General features: G+C 44.7%; 1 protein-coding gene across 3 annotated transcripts in view; it reads right to left on the bottom strand.

The window, feature by feature from the left end:
• PTCH1 (patched 1) overlaps positions 1 to 18,548 on the bottom strand; it is a 72,732-nt gene that overhangs the window by 16,312 nt on the left and 37,872 nt on the right. For all 3 annotated transcript variants that reach the window (XM_047830096.1, XM_047830095.1, XM_047830097.1), the window contains exons 11-18: positions 18,439 to 18,537; positions 17,535 to 17,660; positions 11,394 to 11,512; positions 10,317 to 10,719; positions 9,587 to 9,896; positions 4,835 to 4,977; positions 2,595 to 2,778; positions 901 to 1,181 (exon numbers count right to left, since the gene is read on the bottom strand). In XM_047830096.1, the coding sequence (XP_047686052.1) occupies positions 901 to 1,181; positions 2,595 to 2,778; positions 4,835 to 4,977; positions 9,587 to 9,896; positions 10,317 to 10,719; positions 11,394 to 11,512; positions 17,535 to 17,660; positions 18,439 to 18,537 (1,665 nt within the window). The remainder of the gene's footprint in view (positions 1 to 900; positions 1,182 to 2,594; positions 2,779 to 4,834; positions 4,978 to 9,586; positions 9,897 to 10,316; positions 10,720 to 11,393; positions 11,513 to 17,534; positions 17,661 to 18,438; positions 18,538 to 18,548) is intronic.

Raw genomic sequence — 18,548 nt, 5'->3', positions numbered from 1 at the left:
GGAGTGAATGGTCTTTCCTTGTTGGGGGTGGGGCAGTGGACAGTGGTGGCGGGGGTGGGGAGCAAGTACGATAAAAGTTTCCTTTGCTTTCTTTTAGTAAGCTAATGAAAGATGGACAACATCAATTGCTTAAGTACCATGAAAACCCCTGCAGACTAAACATTTACCTTTTAACATACCTGCTGCACAGACTTATGGTACAGAAACCAGCCCTGGTCTCTGTTTTTATAATTTTGGCATTTTGAAGTCTATACCACAGTTCATGGAATTTAAACACTGCCATGATTTTATTAGACTCTCTATGAAACTTACTTCAAATCTGAGAGTATTATACTTGGAAGAAGGATGCCAAAAAATCGGTCAGCAATACTAGTTCATCATTATCCTTCAATGTTTGAAACACATACCACCCACAAAACCATCTCAAAACCCATTTTACCTCTGTACCCCTGGTCCTAATTTCTCTAATTACTCCCCCTCCCCTGTTTTAGAAGAATCTTCTCTATGTTAGGTCTGGGATATAGTCACAAAAAGGCCCTTTAAGTAAAAAAAAAAAAAAAAAAAAAAATTAAAAAAAATTAATTACATTTGTATTTAATAAATGCTCAGAGTGTTTGTGTTTAATAAATGCTAGGAGCTGTTATAGAACATGTGTTTAAAAACTCCCCTATCTTTACATGGAAAGTTTAAAGTTGTAGGAGAAGGGACACAAGATGAAGGCCATTAAAGGCTCTACTACCTAACCACGAACCTCGCCACCTCCAGCAGAATAAATATAGTAAGAATGATGCAATCTATACCCTCCTCCAGAGGCCCAGACATAAACACAACTTCCCGGCTGCAGCAAGAGCTAGGCTGAAAGGAATCCGACTTCCCCAAAAACCCTCTGAATGAACTCACAATGATCCCGGCCGTCCAGGGGTTCAGGAGGAAGACGGCGCACACGAGGAACGTGCAGGCCAGCACCACGCTGATGGATAGCAGGAGCCAGTGGCGGAGGCCGATGTACTGCTCCCAGAAGAGGAAGGGGTAGCCGTTGGGGTAGCTGGAGAGCCCCAGGCTCGTGTAGTTGTTGCAGATGGTTCTGACCTTTTCGATTGCTTCCACGAAGTCTGAGGTGTCCCGCAAGCCATTGAGGTAGAAAGGGAACTGAGCGTATTCAATGGGCTCCGCTGCTGGGACTGGACAGACAAGACAGGGGGAAGGGGCTGTGGCTGAAGGCTCTGGTCAACAGGCATGCCCCAGGCATGGAAGAGACGTGGCAAACCCTGCTGGCGGCCATCCCCAGATCTGTATCCCACATTCTCCACCACGACAACGAACAGACAGGGAACTGTGCAACAGAGTCCCTCACTGCACTTCTCCCCTAATGAGCTACCGAGGGCAGTCTTCGGGCCTTTACAGTTTTAATCTTTGGTTCAAAAAGGTTTTAATAATCAACATTTGATTTTTTTTTTTTTTTTTAATTTGCTTGGGGAGAGGAGGAGCCCAGGATCTGTGTATTTATTTAACCTTTGATTTTAATCTTCTAGAAGCAGTCACTTTTGTAAGAATTCAATGGCGGGAGCATTTTTTTTGTTCAACTGACACAAGAGAAAATACGAAGTTCAAACTGTTTTACTCAATCACTTATGAGAACAAAATAACTCGAAAGTCATGCTTTACTGAGAAAAACGCTTAACTTTCTTATCCTTTTAGTGATCTAACACACTTAAACCTTCCATGCTTCTTTTTTAATGCAATGCTAAGTCTTCAGCAGCAGGGGAAGAAATCCTCACACAACAAGCATTTAGTTACTGCCGTTGTGTGTTCCAGACCCTTTGGGGTCATTCAGTTGACTTGCTAAACATGATTTGCCCTATTATAATCTCAACTATAAATTTTCATTAACACAAGCCTTGGCTGCTTGCCACAAGGCTCTGGGGTTTAGATACAGAGAAGCACAACCCGCTTCCTCTCCAGCCATGTCTGCAAAGGGACCGGTCTTCTTTGTCACATCCTCCCTCGGCCTCATATCCAAGGTATAAGCTACTAACGCCTCTAAACATAAATGCAAATTAAATCCGTATGGGACCACCTCTCCAGGTCGTGGCTGAGAGAGGAAAGGAAGAGGATGCTGCTGTGTACAGAACTATTCTGCTCCAGTTTCAACAGATTTGACAGAATACAGGTGCCTGGTGGCTTATAGGAATGACCCAACTTGCCAAAAATCCCTTCAATGCCAGAGTTGACAAAGTAAAGATAAACATATAATCCCCAGCGATAAAACTCTGCAATAGTAAAATACCACTCAACCTGGAGGCGTCCCCAGCTTTCACATGGAACAGCTGGCATTAAAGAGAGCTGCCTGGTGGACATCCTAGAGTGCAAGCTACAAACGGAGGTTAGGGGCTCTCACTTCCCAACGTGACAGAGCACGGGTTGTATCCCATTACACATCCTCATGTGTCTCCCAGAGTTTTAAACTCAAAGAAATATATTGTTCTGTTTACACTTTTGAACCCTGGGTAGCGTCAGCAGATGAGGGCCATGACAGAGCTTGGGAGAGCAGGGTAAGGCCCTTTGCCGGCGGGCCCCACTGGAGGGCTACTTACTTCTGAGCCTGGTTTCCGGCATGTAGTCAGCTTTGTCGTGCACCCACTCAGGACGGTGAGGCCGGATGTTGGCCTGGGAGGCGGCATAAGCCACGGGGTCATTGCTGACCCAGGCGGTCAGATAGATGTAGAAAGCACTGGGGTTGATGATGCCGTCTGCATCCACCAGGCGCCGTTTGGTCAACTGCGAAACGGGAAGAACAGGGGTCCTTCAGAATGGGGCTGGAGGTAAACATACTCCTCCCTGGAGGGGTGGGGGGAACAGAACCCTGCCCCAGCATTTGCAATAATGACTAGAATGCCCCTTCTTTGAACATGTAGAAAATCCCATCAGAGCACCTTTGCTTTCTTTCAAAACACACTTATCAGAGGGTGCAGTAATCGGTGTGTTTATAACACACACACAGTTCTGCAGATGGTCCAGGAATTGACTGAACCAATTAAATCTGAATGCTAAAAGACTGTCTGCAGCCAAGGCAGAGAATGAACAATCTGGAGAAACATATTTATAGGAGGGGAAGGGGAAAAAAAACCTGGCAAGAATCCCCATACACGTCTGTGTGCAGTTAACCTCTGCTGTTAACACTGAAGGAAATGCCACCCAGTAAATGGAGGAGAGCTATAAAAATAAAACAACATCTGTATAAATTTTGCTAACACTAGCCTCCTATGACCTGTGTATTCACAAAATGCCCATCGCCAGAGAGTGGAAGGGGTTGTGCATGGCTCCGCTCTTTCTGGGTAACCTGATTTCTGAAGGATGTAGTCACGCTTAGCATGCCCCATCCCGGGCATGGCAAATACTAGGTCCTGTGGGCTTTGCTTAGGTGAAAACACTGTGAGAGAGACACACATACACAAACACACAAATATATTGTTCCTGTTTACTTTAGGTGCAGGCCTGATTCCAATGCTTTGGGCCTTCTTAACAAAATGAAAAACACCAGTGACAGCAGTTAATAGAGAAAGAGTGAAGGAAGAAAGAGGAGAGCGAGAAAACGAAATTTCAGGGGTCTGGATTCAATTAATCCCCGGGATATGTAACAACTGCATGTCTTCAAGCCGTCTCTGGAATTACATAGCACAGCTCGTGGCCTCCGTGCACGCAGCACGCTTTTCTCCCTCCCAGGCAGAGGAAGTGATATCCGGGGGCCTGGCCCAAGCAAGTTTGCTCCTCCCTGTCCCTGGTCCCTAAAGCCTGGCCCAGCCCCTGGGCATCCCCCTGCTATCTCTCCGACAGGCTCCTCTGCCCACATCCTTGTCAAACCTGACAGCCTGCTGCATGCGGCCATAAAGCACCAAGTTCACACTCCATAATAACTCTGAACAATGTACTTTGTAAATCTGTCACCTTTAATGCCAGCAAAAAAGGGGAGACAATAAACAGAGCTGCTGGGAAGATCATTAGCATGACGGTTTTCTGCCTGAGGGAAGCAAGTAAGCTGCAAGGAGCAGAGGGAATGGGATCCGGGGAGAGCCGGTAGTAATGCTGGACTCATGTGAAATCTGAAGGGTCCGAACACACTCCCAACACGCCCGAGGAATCAAAAGGGATATGCAGGGATGCAGGCATCACCGAAGGTGCAGATGCAGTTGCAGAATACGATCGACAAATTGAAACAGCTCCTATTAGCTAGCAGGGTGATCAGAGCAGTGGGTGCGCTCAGGGTCCAACAGCCGTCATTTCTGTTTGCCTCACCATAGAGCCACATGCCTAGCCTCCTCCTCTACCTGCTGGACCAGGGTGACCCCAGGAGTTGAATGCAACCAATCCTCCCCTCTAGTAACCTCTCTGGTCTCCTAACTTACACATCCGCCCCAAATCCTGCTCATTCAAATGACTGCTACCAGCCCTCCAAGTCGGAATATAAAGACCAACATGGTAACAAGTACTATTTTCAAAAGAGAACAGTACAACACAGCTTTTCTAGGATCCGAAAGAGCCTGCACTGCCTTGAGGGTCCTTGGTTAGAACAACTGCCCCCGAGGGAGGGTAACACACTTGTCCCCACTTGACAGAGGAGCAGAGTGAGGCACTCTGCCTGCGGTCACACAGTTAGCGGATGGGATGAAGTGAATTAGAGCCAATTCAGTATTCTCTCAGCCCCTGATGCCTCAGGTCTCCAGACAGCGCAGGCTGGGATGGTAGGCTGTCGAACAGTTTTCAGTATAGCAGCTTCCCCAAAGCTCTGCTCAACGATGCCCTCTGAAACCCCCAGGGTGTCAGGCCATGAGAGTACCTGACTGATGTCGATGGGTTTATCACGGCTGCCGGTTTGCACCAGGAGTTTGTAGGCAAGGACTCCATCATCGGATCCATTTTTGTAATTGTTTGGCATGATTTTCCCAGTTTCCCAGTCACTGTCAAATGCATCCTGAAGTCCTAGAAAAGGCAAACGTGTATAACACATTACACTTCTTAACCAAAACGATCCATGGGATGGGCTGAGGACGCTGAGCAGGACAAGGAAGTACTTGACGTCAACCTCAAAGACTCTCTGTTCTACTTGTTTTCCTATATCAAGTTCAAGTGACACTATTAGACTTTTCATGAGTGAACTTCAGGTTGCTAACAATCCCTGCTTCAAAGGTGGAAGAGGGGAATAATCATTTCTGGGAATCAAATATACGTGTTTTACCTTTACATAAAAAAAGAAACCCCTGCTTCTTCCCCATGGCTATTTGGAAAGAAAGTGAGAGAGAGAGCTTGGGAGAGCCGGCTGGCTGGGTGAGGATGACGCATGGGCTCATTGGCCACTTCATGCCACGGTCAGGTGCTGAAGCCGTGGGTTCTTCAGTACACTCAGAGAAGGAAAAACGCATTCAAACTCCCAACTTCAAACAGCAACTCAGCTGCTTCTCGAGCCCAGGGTGAGTGAACACGATTCTGTCAATTTGTTCCATCTGTTCGACTTGTGGAGCTAATACAAGCTGTGGGATCGGCTGCCAGGTTGTGTAAAGATCACAGCCAACACCTATTCACTCTCGACTGTTCCTCTTTGCCACCCTTCCTCAGAAGGGGGGTGTGGAGGAGGGGGAGGGGAGGGATCTCGGGTGCGCCTGTGTGCACAGGGAAATGCCTCACGGGGTAAATTTGGATCAGATTGAGAACAGGAAGCCACAGGCCAATACAAGGGGGCTCTGTGAGAACAGATGACAAACCGCAAGCACAGGGAGGGGAAGGAAAGGGCTTTCTGGGGGTGGGGGATGGGCGAGCCCACCAGCCCACCACACACAGCTGTGCTTGGCCTCTGTAATCAAAACCATCATTACAGACCTGATGGTTTGGCTACAGCTGTAAAGAGATAAGCGTGCTGGAAGAGAAAACAGGGCCCTGGTGACCCGGCCTTAGGGGCTGAGTGATCCCGTGTGCACACACTCTCCCCCCACCACACCCCCCTGACACCCCACCTCCTTCCCACTGCCCTGCTTCCCCCAAATCCCCTCCCAAGTAGAACTCCCCAGCCCCCGCAGCTCAGGAAACCACATCTTTTGAACAAGCTGCGTATGCACGGGTTAGACATGGCCAGTAAGAAGGGAGAAGGGTTCCTTTCATTTCACGACATGCCTCGAGTGACTTCAAAGACACCACCCCCCAAAATACCGGCTCCCTTAGTGCTCAAAATAATTAAGCTCTTGGGGTATGAAGTAGGGTGAGAGGGCGGCACAGGACCCTGTCTCCCTGTCTCTCTCTTTAAACCTTCCTGCTGACATTGCTGTGGGCATTGTTTTTACATGAACAATGTGGGGATGAGGCCCGTGGGCTCGGTGGTGAAAGAAGGCCCAGTGTGGAGGAGCGGTGGGCGGGGGGGACCACCGGAGCAGCCGCGCTCCCAACTCTCACACAGACTGTTTTTCACAGTGAGGCATGCACACAACAAGCCGTATGGAACAGATGTTATTTTATTACCTAAAGCCTTTTTTTGTTTTTGAAAAAAAATAAACAGGAGAGGAAAAACAACCCCTCCTCTCCCCAGAAAAGAGACCTGGTCTGTTTTCCTCGCCTTAATAGAAACTTCATCACTTCATGGCCTGTGTGGTACTTTAACCCTTTCCCTCTTGATCCTTTAATCCTAGGGAGCCACTCATGCTCAGTGAGCACTGAGCTGTCTCGCATTTTACACTGATCACTGCTCATGTAATTCTTACAACCACCTCATGAGACAGCCCTGTTAGCATTACGGTTCCACTCAGTTTCCTCATCTGAGGCTTGGAAAGCAACTTGATGAAGGCTACCTAGCAGACCAGGGCTGGAGCTAAGCTTTGGATCCAGGCAGCAGGATCCAGAGTTCCAGGGTTGGCTTGAACCGTGGATGCTCTAAATTGCCCTGAACACAGTAAGGTGCTCAGGAAGTTATTTGCTGAAGGCAGGAATAAGATCAGCAGAGTTCTCGTGGGCACCGATGATGTCTAGTGGCAAACAGGGCGTTCCAAAAATCTGAGTGTAAGTTTAAGATACTTATGCACTAAGGATCTGGGGACACCCTACAGTAAACCAAAGTAAGAGAGATTGGATTTGGGGAGGTCAACCCTGTCGGCAACTCAGCTCAACTCATCATCCATGCTGCCGGCCTCCCCATGCCATTCACTCTATTTGGGAGTACAAACACCAATGAGAACTAGTCACTGACCTCATAGAAAAGTTAAGTCCGTATACTCAGATTATTTTATTTTCTGACTAATTACTAAAAAGCTTGAGTAACAATGAGTTGGCCTAAGATGCATGTATAACGTATGATTCTATACACAAAATGAGGCACACGGATTTTGCCTCCACTGCCATCTTATAGCAAAACGTAAAAGTTTCAGCTAGAACCTGTCTCATTTTAAATTTTATACTAAATTTCATTTTCTAGTGAGAGTTTTGAGCTAATTATCCCAGTTGTCAATTTCTCCTTGATATGGAACCTTAAAAAGAAAACATTAATTTAAATTTTATCTGCATAATTCAGTGTGAAATATAAACGAACACCACTTGGACATGATGTACAGTGTGGTTTTTACCTGCAACTTAGCCTTCCTTGCACGTGCATTTAAAGATAACATGTGGTATTACCATTATGTATTTTGTATGAGTTAACTACTCCTCCCAAACTACTGGAATGTCGATAAAGATTAACAGCACGACATGGTTTTTAGTGATAATTCCACTAAAAAAACCAACAAGGTTCCCAACACTTAACAATCGCACAGTAAGTTCTGAACGATTCAAGGAGAGCTGATTCCTTGCAGGAAGTGTCCAAAGACCCAATCAACCACTTGACAGGCCTGAAAAGTATCTAGGCAACCCAAGTGTCCCATTATCTGGCCATTCTGTGTCCAGTGATCTCTGCGGGACCTCCTAAGAGTCACAAGCAGAGTTCTAGAGCTGGCTGGGACCCTGACTTGGGAGCATGAACAGGTCTCACTTGGTTTAGGTGGGTGCTGTTCACTTAGCAATCAGAACATGATTCAATGGCACCTTTAAAAAAGTGTGATTATCAAGTCCAACTGCTTTAGGTCTTTAAATGGATGAAAGCATAGGGATAATTTACAATACGCTATAAAAAGGTTAGCCCTCAGCACTGCCTGCAGACAATACCCCTCTGCCCTCTTCCCAAGCTCCGCCTAACATGCCATATTGAGCTTCCAAAGGAATGGCTGAAGACACTGAAATCAATTCTACAACAAGCCTCCTTTGCTCAGATACTGGCAGTGCACTCTTTTGTCATTCGTGGCAAGCTATTTGCATGTCTTTGGCCAACGGAGGAAAAATGAAAAGCAGGGAATCTCTCAACTGTCTGGTCCTGTTTTGACCCATTATCTGAAAAACACTACCTCCCAAACTACTGTCAAAAATAAGACTTGGAACAAATTTGAGTTAATCTCAGAGCATGTTAAAAAATAGTATTAAGATCATGTGGTTCTCTTTGCCTTCCTCAAAAAAAGAGGTCAAATCTGGTATACACGTATGAACAAAACTGTAAGAACAGAAGTCAAGGCCAGAAAAACTGTACTGAAAAATTTTCAATCAAACTCAAGTTGTTTACCATTCCATGCAAACTCACAGGGAAATTGGCTGCTTAATCTTTACATACAAGTGTATTGACTTAAGACCAAAAAAGGCACTCAAATCTGTGTTTAAACAAGCCTAATTAAGTGGGAAATTAAGACAGTCATTTGGATAACTTAAGCCAAAAAATGTTGGGGCCATAATTATTTGGGTATTTCAGTAAAAGCATTTTTGCTTGAATTGTGTGGATAATTATCTTGATTCCCCACTTCACTTTGCATGTGTCAACACGGAATAAATGAACAGATGTTCTTTGAATCACTGAATACATTCATATTCAGTCAGCAGTTAGGAGCATATTTAAGACATTTTTTTTCTTCAGCTGACTACCGTTTCCTAGAAATGTTTCTAAGAACAAGGTAAGAAGTAAGAAAGGCATTTTACAGCAGAATTTGACTCATTATTACAGTATGAAGTACTGTGAGATGTGGTTAAGCACTGATAAGTTTATTTCATACGCCAAATCAAAAGACGGTCAAAATATGGAATTTTACATTATATTCACCAATGATGCAAAATCCGCTGGAATAGTAAGCCATAATCTGACAAGAAGTCAGTCTAGAAATTCCATCACTCTGATTTCACTTGGTCATCCAACTGACCACCATCCAAAAAAGAGCACTGGAAGCACCCAGCTCCCTATTTTATAACATACTTTCCCATTTTCTAATGTGCACCCATAAATTCTTACGGAAGTTCCTGAGTCACCCGTGTGAACTGTTTCCATCATTTAATAGGTGAAAGCCAGATTTGGGAGGCTGCCCCAGAAACAGTCTACATAAGAATTTTAAGCAACACTTAGGAGTCAATGAAACACGTCAGTGTTACATTATAATCTAACACTTTAATTAAGCGAACAAAGGGAACTTGTGGACGCTGAACACACCAAGGGCCAAAGGGTGAGTTTACAAAGGGCGAACGCCCTCTAGCAGTACCTTACCTTGAAGCCAGTCTCTGAAGTAGTGCAGCCACATTTTGGGAAGCTGTTTATTTTCTTCCAACATGACATACTTCACGCTGCTGAAACTCTTGTGAAGGTCGTAGAGTAAGTGCTGGATATTTGGGTAGTCTGCTTTCTGGGTGACTATATACATGTTGTAGAAAGAAAAGTATTTGAACTGTGCAGCAATAAAGTCATATTCTCTGGTTTCCCGAGGCACAATGTCTGTAAGGTCCAGGCCATCGCGCACTCGGGTGGTCCCATAAAGGCTGACCCCCAGCAAGCCCAGGAAAAGGAAGATCACCACGACCTGTAACACAGTAAAAGGCACAAGATCAGAGTCAGAGGATGGGATCGACTCTCCCTCAACAAAAGCAAGCTGTTTGGTTTAGACCTCACTTTTATCACCACAATGGCCTGGATGCAGCATGTAGGGGTCATTCTCCCGCAGGGAAAAACAAGTAATCATAGTAAGCACATTTTAAAAATAAGCTCATGAAGAATGAAATGTTTATAATGTAAGAAGTTGAACTAAATTCACAGAAGCACTTGCTGCATAGAGATTCACTGCTGTAGAAGATGAGCTCATTAAAATGGCCTCACATGCTAAATGGATGGACTCTTTAGAAGGCCTGAAAGAAGCGACACCCAAAGAAGCAACCTGATGAATTCCAAAGGAGACTGTTTTGCCATTTCTTGAAGACAAGAATCTTCTGTTTTGGTAGATTACCTTGGCTTTTGGTTTCAAGAGAAAAGGAGCATAGTGTTTCTCGGCAAAAGATGAAAGTGTCCACTTGGTGCAGGGGGGCTCAAGGCAGTGAAGGCTGGAGTCCGAGAACTGGGAAAGCAGATCCCTCGTGGAGCTGGTGCTCTCGGGGCTCTGGCAACTGAGGGTATCCTGGGTCATGGTGATGGGCTGCACGGAGATCTCAGAGCGTGGTTCAGCAGTGGTATAGTACACATGCGTGTGGGGGTCGTACTCTGTGCGAAGCTGTACTGTGGACTGCATGGTGATCTGGGTTTCGTGGGTGAAGCTGTGGCTGCTGTAGGGGGGCGGGGGGCTGTAGCGGGTGTTATCGTGAGTCTCCGTGTAGGCCTGAGGTTCAACCTGAATCACTCTGCTGACGCAGGGGCTGAGAGGGAAAAATATGTTGCAGTGGTATAACTGAAACAGGGAAACAAAGTGCTTTCATTTTTGCCAATGACTGACAAGATCCATTTTACATAGCTCTGATTTAGGAGGAAAATATCGTACTGCTCAACTTCACACATGTCACCTGATTTAACCATCTGGACATAGACACTAGTAAGTCAAAGGAAGCCAAATGGATGGCTGAACCTGAATTTGCCTGACAAAATCAAGTTACACGCTGATGAACCCCTTCAAAGCATAATTCCTGAAAACTGCCCCAAAACACCCCCCCTCAATCCCACAACACCCAAAGGGCTGTATTTTTTCTGGATGGTTGGTTTTCAAACCTTTGTTCTGCCTGAATCCATACAGATATGACACACTCCTGGTAATCAGCAAAACTGATCCACAGGAGAAATAATGGCCATGCACATCACAACCCTGGGGCTGTGATTGCGTCTTCTGTTGGCAGGGGCGGGGCAGAGGGGGCGGGGAGAGCCCCAGTCTTTCAATATCCCTAAAAAAGCATCCTCCGTCCATTATCTCCTCTGCCTCCATCACGCTGGTACAAGCCCTGTTGATTACATTTTCTTCCAAGTCCACAGACTAAAGACATCTCTAAACCCTACCACTTTGTACCCAACAAATAAAAGTCACAGCAGCCAGAAATTGTACCTTGTAAAACAGCAGAAAATATCCAATCTCCTGTCTTCCCGCCGATACAAATCCATGCTGAGAATTGCAGGAAAAATTAGCAGAACCATAGCAAAATTGAATACCACTACTACAGCCGCCTAGAAGCAGGGGAAAAAAAAAAAAAAAAAAAAGCAGAGGTCACCAATATGCCAGAGGACTGCTCTGAAAATAAAGATGTTTTAAACAACACCTTTCTGGGCGACCTGTGTGGCTCAGTCAGTAAAGCATTCGACCTCGGCTGAGGTCATGATCTCACGGTTTGTGAGTTCGAGCCCCACATTGGGCTCTGTGCTGACAGCTCAGAGCCTAGAGCCTGCTTGGGATTCTGTGTCTCCCTTGCTCTCTGCCCCTCCCCCGCTCATGCTCTGTCTCTCTCTCCCAAAAATAAACAAACATTAAAAAAATTTAAAAAAATTAAACATCATCTTTATAAACACTTCAGTAAGGAAATGAAAGAAAGTTGAAATAGATGTTGGAGTTTCTCATCATTTTGCTTCTCTTCCATCATTAAGAGACCATCTGACTAGAACAGGCCCCATCGTTCTGATCCTTTCCATCTCTTAGAATTTCACGAACCCATGATGTACAAACACAGGAATGAAATGAGTGTCTTGGTAGCAACCTAACCAAACCAAATTTACAAAGGCAGAATACAGAATATACTTGAGATGTTTTAATTTAAAACAAACGTTCCCCTTTCAGAACATTTCTAAGAGTTTCACGCAACTCTGATTTTATACTTAGAATATTTATATGTAAAGTGGATTGGGTATATCAAAATGTCACCTTTAAAACATGAAATAAAATTTCAAACACATCCCCTGAGGTTTTTAATAGGCACATTCCAAATAGCCTCTGGAGCAGCCTGTGGGGTATGTGAGCACAGTAACATAAAAGGTCAAGGAGAGTAAGGCAGAAAGAAATTCCTGCGTGTGATTATAGTATGCAGAATAAATAAGTACAGATTCAAAAGTCACTCCATAACCTAGAATAAACATGGGGCTAGATTCTGTAGTGCTTTGGCAAATCTCCTGCTGACCTAGTAAAAATTACACAATTGGGCTGTTAATAGGGGAAAGTCAACAGAGGACAGTTGAAAGGGCTCTCCCCTTCAGAAAAGCGTGGAAAGAAGCGGCACAATAAAGAAAAAAAGCAACTGGAATGCTAAGTAACCAAGAAATCATCAGAAAATTTTTTGCAAATTAAAAATTCTTAGGAAGCTTTCTGAAGAACTACTTAGTTCTAAAACGTTCTCCAACTGGGTAAATCTCCAGCTGAGAAAAGAAAACCTGACTGATTATAACTGATACCTAACAGAATTAGAAGAGAACTTTGCAAAAAACTTTTCATAGTAATTGTGAATTTATGCTCAAGGCGAGAGAGCAAGTGTAAGTTCTGGAAAGGGACCTTCAATAATTTATTCCCTGTCAAGTCTACAAAACCAAAAAATTATCAAGTCTTCTGCTAAAAATTACATAACTTCTCTCTTCTTAGTCTGCTTTGAGATTCCTCATCAACTCAAAACATATGAAACCTGTGGACTTAACCACTCTAATGTATGGAAGGTCAGACTTGTTTTAATAAGCAAATCACTATTTTGCCTGGAGGATTCATCCAAGAGGCAAATACTTTAAAAAGAAAAGGCAAGGTACTGAGCTGGGTACTAAAGACAAAAAGAGAAATAAGAGAAAATCCTGGTGCTCTCCAAGGACCGACACAGCCAGACCCTTAAACAAATTATGATTCAGGCTGATATATACAGTAGTAAAAGCTTGCACAGGGTTTCAGAGCAGCTCAGAGGAGGAAAGAACGTGCAGGTGCGGGTGCGTGTGGGGATGGCGGGCAGAGGGTGGTCAAGGCAGGTACTTGGGAGGTGTAGAAGACAAAAATAGGACTCTGAGGGGCAAGGAGGAAGGATGTACCACGTGGAGGAAACTGACAAGTGGTGTCTGAGGGGGACACGTAAAATTCTGTGGAGGGAAAGAGAAAGGAGTAAAAGGGGGAGTAATGAGAGACCAGGGAATTAACACATGATTCATCCGGTCTTCACAGCAACCAGGTCAGCCATTATTACTGCTGTTGACACTATTACCTAACAGAGAGTCCGAGGTGCAGAGGATGGTCACCTGCCTCAGGTTATGGAGTAAACAGAATTTAAATACAGGCTTGATGTCAAAGCCCTCAGCCTGAGACCTGGGAGTTCTTGTCACCTGGTCACCTCCTGAGGGGATGGATGCAGGCGGGGTTAGGACTCCTGACCAATCTGACCACAGGGGTGCTGGGAAGAACGGATTTGATTCGCAAGGAGATTTTTCAGGAAAATTCAGTCCCAGAGGTGGAATCCCTTCAGCTTTTCTTTCTATGATAGGCATGTTCAGAATTCAGGGGTGGAATGCAGATTGAACACTCTGGGCCTCACTCTGGACAGAAGTTCCTGAGGATGAGGAACGCAAGTGGCCCAGGTGCTCTGGGCCGAATGACACCGATGCTTCCACAGTGACTGTGGAACACATCTGGTAACAGCCATATCCACTGGAGGAGTCTGTGAGGGAAATGAAGAACCCCAGAACTCCAAAGTGTAGCATCTCGCCCATGCTTACTGTCAAGTGGCATATTACATACACAGGTAGCACATATTCTGACAAGAAAACGACACAGTTTCAGTGCCCTGTTCAAGTGCACTAAAATAGTAAAAATAAATAAATAAATAAATAAATAAATAAATAAATAAATAACTGCAAGGTCTCTCAGCAAGGGACACGTGTCATCGCTGGAGCAAAGGGGAGTTTAAGAAATTGTAGAAAATCTGAAAAGATGATGGGGATGATTTGCACTGTCAATCAATTCTAATTCCAGTGCTTAAGGGAAATGTCCCCATCCTCCGTGTTCCACCCTGCCCCCTGCAACGCACCCATGGTGGCCTTGTTGCGACACGGAGACAACTGGGCCCTGCCTAGGGGGGGCCCTCATTGAAACCCTCATACTATCTGGAACAATAAGACATTCTGTTCTGGGAGTTTTCACTGAAGAACAAACACCACTCAGTTACCAGCAAAGCCCAGTGCGGGGCACTGGTTACCAAAGCCACTGCTTTCTGGCACAGAGGTGGTATTTGGACAGATGGATGGACATTGACAAGGAAGTCTAAGATGGTTTCTTTGGGGAAAATTTTTCTATTTATTTTTGTAAAGTTAGACAATTGGAAAATTTCCATAGGGAAAAATCCTAAATTAACATGGACTTATTATTAGACCGAACCACTGTAGAGCTCTCTCTTTTGAGGCTTAATCTGTAGTATCCTGAAAATATAAACACAAATGAATACCCAGAGGCACAACTTAATGTTATTCACTAAAAGAAAGAGAAGAAGCTACCTAATGGTCGATTTTGAATGTCAGTGTATTTAAAAGGAAACCAATGTAAATTTCTGATGGCTACTGCAAAACACATTCTCTCTCTTTTCTTTTTACATTATCTTCTTTTTTCTTTCCTTTTCTTTGCTTTTGTTAGTTTTTTGACAGAGCATGAGCCAGTGCTATGGCGGAGCCAGTCTTTAATAAATGAAGACTCCTGGAAGTCTTCAATTTTCTAAAGTGGTACCCCAGTGGCTCAGAATAGAAATACAAAACTCACAGTACTCCTCTCTTCTTGGTAAGGTGCTTACCTTGGGAGAATTTAGCGCACTGGATTTTCTAAAAGACGTAAGGACAACTCATGTAGCTTTTCAGCACCACACCATAGGATATCATTAAAGGAGAGTATGTCTTGATGAATCATCAGTGTATACTGAGAGAGGAGAGGAGAAAATGAGAGACACACACAAGAAGAAAAGAAGGAGTGTGAGGCAGAGCAGAAATAAAGAACAGTGAGAAAAAGGCAAGCAGAAAAGGAGAGAGGTTGGAGACAGGGTCCCACTGTCCAAGGAGTATAACAATTTTTCAATACTAGAATCTGCTCTATATGTAATAAGAACGGAAGACAAAATGCGGGGGCGCAGATGCCCATGCAAAAAGGCATTCTAGAACTTTGGTTGCACCCATAATTTAGTGGCAATGTTCACTCATCTTCCACATTACTGAGCACTTATATTTTCATTTTCCTGTGCTTTGGTCATTAAAGGCTTACCTTTATTCATTAATTCACTTACTGCTTCTATTTTTATATATATTTTTGTAATAAACCCTTTTTCTTTTGGGGGTGGTGGTCATAGTGACTGGTATAAAAATCTTTTTTCATGTCTTGTCTTACACTAAATATTAAGTAAGTCTAGCATCCCAAATGCAGTAGCATCATTACTTGCTTAGGTCTTTATTAGCCATTAGTGAAGTGAAATTCAAATATGAAGACTACAGAAGAGCGAAGCGTGTTGACAAAGTATAAAGAGAAACATAATTTATCATCTGTCCGTTTCTCTTCCTGGTCACAATCACCTTTTGGTGATTTACAAGAGTAAAGCAACATGAAGACGACGGACGTAATAAGGCTTAAAAAGTGACACCAAAGGTAGTTTCCTTTAAAAACCTGGCCATCTCATAAATTACATATCACACTGTAAGAGAAAAAGAAAGATAAAATTTGAATTTAATTCACAAAACTGCAATAACGTCTTTGAGACATCAAAACCCAAAACCATCTCGGGCTCAGGAAGGCCGCATCTCAAACTGGGCAGTGAGCTTTCACCTGCTGTGCTGATCGATTTCCGGATCCCTGGGGGCTTCAAGCAGCTGAAGGGCGATACTGGCACTGCAGGCCAAGCACAGAATGGACCATTGCTGTGGCCCCAGCCCAGGGAGCTCTCCATTCCTACCGTTCACATAAGCTGGCTCTTTGTTCAAAAAATATCTTGGTGCTTTGAAAGGGCCTAGTTTGGAAGGAGAACAATGCAGGAGCCAAACTGCTCCGCATAAGGAAGGGAAAGGAATTCTGAGTCTTTTTGTGCAGCCTGAGAGGGGACGAGGAGACCAAAAGAAGGCAGAGGAGAGGACAGAAGAGACTGTGGGGGAACTAGGAGAGAGGTGGCAAGCAAGGGCCCACCAATGAACCCCCTGCAGGCAGAGGGTGGCCAATACATCTGCACAGTGGAAGCTAATACAGCCGGCCCTTGAACAACTAAAGTTGGAACTACACAGGTCCACTTGGAGGCTATTTTCAATAAATAGACTACAGCACTGTAAAAGTACTTTCTCTTCCTTAGGATTTTAATAACATTTCCTTCCCTAGTTTACTTTACTGTAAGAATACGGTATATAACACATGAAACATAAAATATGTGTTAATTGACTGTTTATGTTATCAGTAAGGCTTCCAGTCAACAGCCGCTATTAGTTAAGTTTGGGGAGAGTCAAAAATTATATGCAGGGGCGCCTGGGTGGCTCAGCAGGTTAAGCATCAGACTCTTGATTTTGACTCAGGTCATGATTGCATGGTTGTGAGATTGAGCCCCATGAAGGGTTCTGCGCTGGACGTGCAGCTTGCTTAAGATTCTCTCCCCCTCTCCTTCTGCCTCTCTCTCTCTCAGAAAAAAAAAATGTTATATGTAGATTGGACTGCAGGAGTGGGGGAGGATCTGCACCCATTATAACCCCCATGTGTTCAATTCTAAGTGATCACCTAGCCTGGTCTATACTGCAAGCTCGTCTTCATAGTCAATGAAGTGTGTTCTGTACAACTGCCTTGTGTTGAGGCTGCTTTAGGGAAATAGACAGAGGGTGGCATGTTGGGGTAAGCACAGAAACCGAGTGGGATTTCGAAGCAGGGATGGCCAGAAGCTGGCCGCACTGTGGATGAGACCAGAGGACTTCTGGATATCTGGAGCAGGGGCTTCCTGGCATCCTATATGGAGCAGCTCTGGTGTCATTTTAGTTTAACTGTAAAGGAAAGAGCCGCTCCCTAAGGCACCAGGTCTTGAGGACACCCAGGCCACAGGCATCTGGGCTACGGGACTAAAAGGAAGGGAAGAACCCTGGGCTGTATTTCAGGGGGACTGTGAGGGTTATGGCTTAAAGAAGCACCCACCCACACGAGCTCCATATGGTACATGCTACAGTAGTACTGGAAGCGTGTTAATGGAGAAAAGTCAATGTGGGATGCTCACCATAGGTTTCATCACTGGAGACTCACCTGTAGAGAGAACGCCCGCAGAGCGGGAATCGGGATCAATGCGGCCATGAAGAAGGCAGTGACATTGCTGATGGATGTGAGGGCTACGCTGGCTCCCGTGCGCTTGAGGCACTCCCCAGTCCTGTCCTGAGCACGAGAAACCACAGTGCTGAAAACTGCACAGGACAGGGTGCCCTCAGAGCACAGACCGTGTGAACAATTCACATACATGACAAAGTAAGACAGCAGAGAGTCGATAATGCTGACATTGGGGTATAAGAAAGAAAGGGCAATCTCTGCCTTACCCCCTAACACTGGCATTGAGAAAGTTCTCAGGATTATCTACATGGTTATGTGTTGTTCACGGCTCTGACATCCAAAGCACAGAGCTGCAAGATAATGATTTAAGTAAAATTTTCAGATTTAAAAGGTGTGGGGGAGGGGCACCTGGGTGGGTCAGTCAGTTAAATGTCCTCACTTGATTTCAGCTCAGGTCATGATCTCAAGGTTAATGAGTTGGAGCCTCACACTGGGCCGTGTGCTGAAGGTGTGGAGCCTGCTTGGGATTCTTTCTCTCTTTCTCTCCCTCTGCCCCTCCCTCGATTGCTCTCTCTCAAAATAAATACACTTGAAAAAAAAAAAAGGTGTGGGGGAGGGTGTGATGGGGACAAAGTGAGACACACACACACACACACACACACACACACACACACACACACACAAAACAGAAAAGCAAATTTGGGCCTTAGAATAAGTGTTCTGAGATTCTTCTAATTTCTTTTACTTATTTAGAGCCAGTACCACGTCACTGACTTGGGACTGAAATATTTATTGGGCCAGATTACAGAAAATTAGAGGACAAAAACTCAAGAACAGAGGGGAGTTTGGCTGTCCCCAAAGCTTTCTTCTTTTTCTTTTCTATTACCTCAAAAGGGATTCTTTTATTCTGTCCTGTTTCACTAAATGCATGTGCCAGAAGGAAAACATCATCCACACCAACACCAAGAGCAAGAAATGGCAAAACCTGCGGCAAAA

The sequence above is a fragment of the Prionailurus viverrinus genome, chromosome D4, assembly GCF_022837055.1.
Source record: "Prionailurus viverrinus isolate Anna chromosome D4, UM_Priviv_1.0, whole genome shotgun sequence".
NCBI lineage: Eukaryota > Metazoa > Chordata > Mammalia > Carnivora > Felidae > Prionailurus > Prionailurus viverrinus.
Note: the sequence above shows the minus strand (reverse complement) of the source record. Positions and strands in the feature narration are given on the sequence as shown.